The 5,000-nt window shown below is 42.0% G+C and overlaps 1 protein-coding gene across 6 annotated transcripts in view; it reads left to right on the top strand.

The window, feature by feature from the left end:
- LOC143037487 (uncharacterized) overlaps positions 1 to 4,224 on the top strand; it is a 66,741-nt gene extending 62,517 nt beyond the window's left edge. For all 6 annotated transcript variants that reach the window (XM_076205781.1, XM_076205780.1, XM_076205783.1 and 3 more), the window contains one exon: positions 2,685 to 4,224. In XM_076205781.1, the coding sequence (XP_076061896.1) occupies positions 2,685 to 3,294 (610 nt within the window). In that variant the 3' untranslated portion in view covers positions 3,295 to 4,224. The remainder of the gene's footprint in view (positions 1 to 2,684) is intronic.
- The last annotated feature ends 776 nt before the right edge of the window (positions 4,225 to 5,000 follow it).

The raw sequence follows: 5,000 nt of genomic DNA, 5'->3' as shown, positions 1-5,000 counted from the left end.
TCCACTATTGGAGAAAGTAAACGGACGAAGAATAGAATTAACTGTATATTTCGACCACTCTCTGTGGTCCTCTTCAGCAGATGAAGAGGACCACAGAGAGTGGTCGAAATATACAGTTAATTCTATTCTTCGTCCGTTTACTTTCTCCGACAGTGGGATTTTTTCATCTTACCTATGTGTCACGACATAGTCCCCCTCTAATATATATATATATATATATATATATATATATATATATATATATATATATATATATATATATATATTGAATATCCCACAATCGGAGAATAGTTATCAGAAGATACGCATATTGCAATCACTGTGATCCTATTCAGCGTGGTTGTATAAAGGGTAGGTTGACTTATACATACTAAGAAGGGCGACGTAGAGGGGACATGGGGAGGTAAGCATGCTGATGCGTGGTTCGTTTGAGCCCAAGTCGCGATGACCTCAATGTTAAATGTAGGAACGACAGGTACACCCACACATACACACACATTATGTGTATATATATATATGTATATATATATATATATACATATATATATATGTATATCTATATGTATATATATGTATATATATTATATATATTATATATATACATATATATATATATATATATATATATATATATATATATTTGTGTGTGTGTGTGTGTGTGTGTGTGTGTGTGTGTGTGTGTCCACACAAAAAGATTTTCCCCCTTACCTAGGAGGTAGCCAAAGTGAAATGGGATATAAAAACTCCCGCTCATTTCATTCCCATCCACCACTCTTTCCTCTCTCTCATCTTAGCTCCTCATGGATGACGGGTCATGCCTGTATCCCGCCCGCTGCCCTGGGTCAGATGCAATGCAGCAAGACACAACACGTTTATAGCAAGGCCGGTTTACTGAATCGGCTACTCCCCCTCTCCGTCCCCTCATGCAGAAGAAGAGAAGACGAGGAGAAATCCCTTCGGGCTGCGTCAAAAACCATTCACACACAACCATTCCCTAACCCCCTATCCCTGACCAACTCCTTTGCATCACAGCATCATCTATACACAACCATTCTTCACTCATCCCTATCTCCTGCCTTCTCTCTTCCCTGTTCAACAGACATTCCCCTTTTGATCAATGCCCCCTTTCACCACATCCATCCATCTCATCCTCGGTCACCCCCTCATGTTCATTCACTCCACCTCTACCTTCCATACTTCTTTTACTAGTCTTTCTTCACTCATTCTTTCCGTGTATCCAAACCACACAAATACTCTTTCATCAATCATATATATATATATATATATATATATATATATATATTTATATATGTGTGTGTGTGTGTGTGTGTGTAAGCATGCTTCTGTCCGTGCAAGTTGCACATAAGAAAAGAAGCGCTAGTGATTGTTCAAGGACAAAATGAAATGTGCCAATTGGAGAGAGAGAGAGAGAGAGAGAGAGAGAGAGAGAGAGAGAGAGAGAGAGAGAGAGAGAGAGAGAGAGAGAGAGAGAGAGAGAGAGAGATAGTGACTCATGGCCACAATGATAACAGACTGATTTCGGAAAACGTCTAAATCCGTTTGCATTAAGAATTATATCAACCTCTTCATCGTTATCAGTATAAGATAAACTGCATGAAATTTCATGTGCATGAACATACATACATAGATAATACATACATTCATATATACACACATACATATATACATACATAATACATACATATATACATACATACATACGTACATACATACTGCATGCATATATACATGCATACATACATACATGCATACATATAAATATACATACATACGTACATACATGTATATATACATACCTGCATAAATGCATACATATATACATACATGCATAGATGCATACACATATATACATGCATGCATACATACATGTACACATACATACATGCATATATAGATACAAACATATAGGCTATACAAACATACATTCATACATATAGTAAAAAACCTTTTCCTCTTATATATATATATATATATATATATATATATATATATATATATATGTGTGTGTGTGTGTGTGTGTGTGTGTGTGTGTGTGTGTGTGTGTGTGTGTGTGTGTGTGTGTGTATGCGTGTGTACGTCCAAGCGTGTGTGTGAATGTATGTACGAGTGTGTGTGTGTATGTGCGTGTGTGTGTGTGTGTATGTGCGCGCTCGTGTATATAAAAGTAATACTTTACTCATCAATATAAAACATATAGACTGCAATATTGCCTACTGTTCCCTTAATGCTGCAATCACTCCTCCACTTCACAAAAGATTAAAAGTAACAGACGCTATACCGGGCTTCAATATATTACATGTATTTACTGTATTTCCTGTATTCGTTCTATTACAGCTGTTTTATGTAATTCATGTATTTCATATTTTTCCGTATATTTCATGTATTTCATTTATTCTATTTTATGGATTTGATGTATTCCATCTATTTCATCTATTTCAAACATTCCATATATTCCATCTATTTCATGTATTTCATCTGTGTTATGTTTTTCATGTATTTCATCTACTCTACTGTATTTACTGTATTTAATGTATATCATCTATTCCATCTATTTCCATCTACTTCATTCATCCCATCTATTTCATCCATTTTACGTGAAACTCAGGCAAAAAAACAAAAAAAAAACGTTCCGATTCTTCATGTTTTCTCTGTCTATATTCCAGATTCAGTCCAATGGACGGGTTCTTCCTGGCCGTGTTCCTGGCCGTCTGCATCGTGGCCGCCGTCACCATCCGCTGTCTATGCAACCGCTTCTGTCTCCGCCGTTGCAACCGCAAGCGGATGCTCGCGGCAGACGATAGCATCATCCTCCCAGGACACACCCAACCCACCATCACCCCAGCTCGACAACAACCCCACCAGGATGCCCAGGGTCAGCTCGACCTGGAGGACGCCCCCCGGGGGGCCGTCTACACTATCTACACCTTCCCCCAGGCCCACGGGTCCCCGACGATCGCGGTCGCCCGCGGGAGGACTCCGACACCGGAGCCTCCTAAGTACTCCTCCTTGAGGCCGGACTCCCCGCCGAAGTACGAGGACCTCTTCCCTGCAGACACCCTCCCGACGATCTACAAGACACCCCCGCCGCCTCCTGCCATTATCGCCGCCCCTGCCGAGGTCCACGTCGCGATGAGGACCCTCCCGTCCCCCCCGATGCCCAGCCTTCCGTCCCCGATGCCCAGCCCGACGACGTCGGCCTCCAGGGACGGCGACGCCCCTGAAGAACCTCCGCTCTATACCACAATCTTCCCGACGGAGAACAACGCCAAGTGAGAGGGAGACGAAGTAGAGCGAGAGGGTGGTGACCCTCTGTTGACAAGATACACCCCCCAACCCCCAGCCCTCCTGTACCCCGACTTCGGGGGGACATCTGGATGGGTTCTTCAAGTCTTCTTCCGGGGACTCTCCACCCCCTTCCGGGCCCAAGTCCGGAGGACCAGACACTTCTTCAGATGTGCTTTTGGTGCTTTTAAAGAGGACAGACAGCCGGGAAGTGACACGGAAACTCCCGAAGAATGTGGGAAGGGGACACTTCGCGAAGTCGGACCCCTCTGGAGAGGTCCTCGAAGTCCACGAAGAGAGCCTTTGAAAGGGCGATATTCTTCAAAGGGGGTCTGTCGCTCCCTGCTGGATAATGACAGTAAACACTTCGCTATTATCTTTTTTTTTTTGGCTCGTCGTTACCTTCGTAACGGACAATACTCAACTGCGTTACATGTGTAACGGTGCTCAAACGCGTTACCAACTCAGAAAGAAATGACAAAACGGTATTCGAAGTGCATAACAGGTTACCTCTCAGCGCTCACGGTACGATGACGTCACAGTGTTAGATGACGTCACATTGTTCCATGACGTCATATTATTCAGTGAAGTCACAATGTTCCATAACGTCATATTGTCATGACGTCATAGTGTCATTACGTCATACGTTACCGATTCTTCCACTTCTTTTATGTGTGTGTATATATATATATATATATATATATATATATATATATATATGAACTCATATACACAAATGTACACACATGATAAGCATATCCACACAATGCATACAGACAAAAACATACCCACACACATGTACACAAACACCTATATAGAAACACACAGACACACACACACACACACACACACACACACACACACACACACACACACACACACACACACACACACACACACACACACACACACACACACACACACACACAAACATACAAACACACACACAAACACACTCACACACATGCATACACACATATGCACACGTGTGTATGTGTGTGTGTGTGAACATGTGTATGTACTGTACATCTCTTGGGCTATAATGTGATATGTATATAGCTAACCCCATTTCCCTTATGTATACAAGTTCCTCCAAAGTACAAACAGTTATTTTCACCTTAACGATATATTACAATATATCACTATATGAAAATCATCCTAATGAACATATGAATATCGAGCTCTGAGACTCAAATAAGTCTTGTCACTCGAGGGGCCTCTGTGAGGCTCTGTGAGGTCACAAGAGGTGGGGGTGAAGCGGGGTGAAGAAGCAGTGACCTGAAGTTAGTGACCTTATGTTTGACCTTAGGTTGGTGACCTTAAGTTGGTGATCTTAGGTTGGTGACCTCAGGTTACTTACCTTAAGTTAGTGACCTTAGGTTGGTGACCTTAGGTTGGTGACCTTAGGTTAGTGACCTTAGGTTAGTAACCTCAGGTTACTGACCTTATGTTAGTGACATTAAGTTATTAACCTTAGGGTAGTGACCTCAGGTTAGTGACCTTATGTTGGTGACCTCAGGTTAGTGACCTTAGGTTACTGACCTCAGGTTACTGATCTTAGGTTAGTGACCTTAAGTTATTAACCTTAGGGTAGTGACCTTAGGTTGGTGACCTTAGGTTGGTGACTTCAGGTTAGTCATTTCAGGTTGGTAACCTTAACTTGGTGACCTTAGGTTGGTGACCTTAGGTTGACCTTA

This window comes from Oratosquilla oratoria, chromosome 22 (assembly GCF_046742065.1).
Source record: "Oratosquilla oratoria isolate Oo_2021 chromosome 22, ASM4674206v1, whole genome shotgun sequence".
Lineage (NCBI taxonomy): Eukaryota > Metazoa > Arthropoda > Malacostraca > Stomatopoda > Squillidae > Oratosquilla > Oratosquilla oratoria.
Note: the sequence above shows the minus strand (reverse complement) of the source record. Positions and strands in the feature narration are given on the sequence as shown.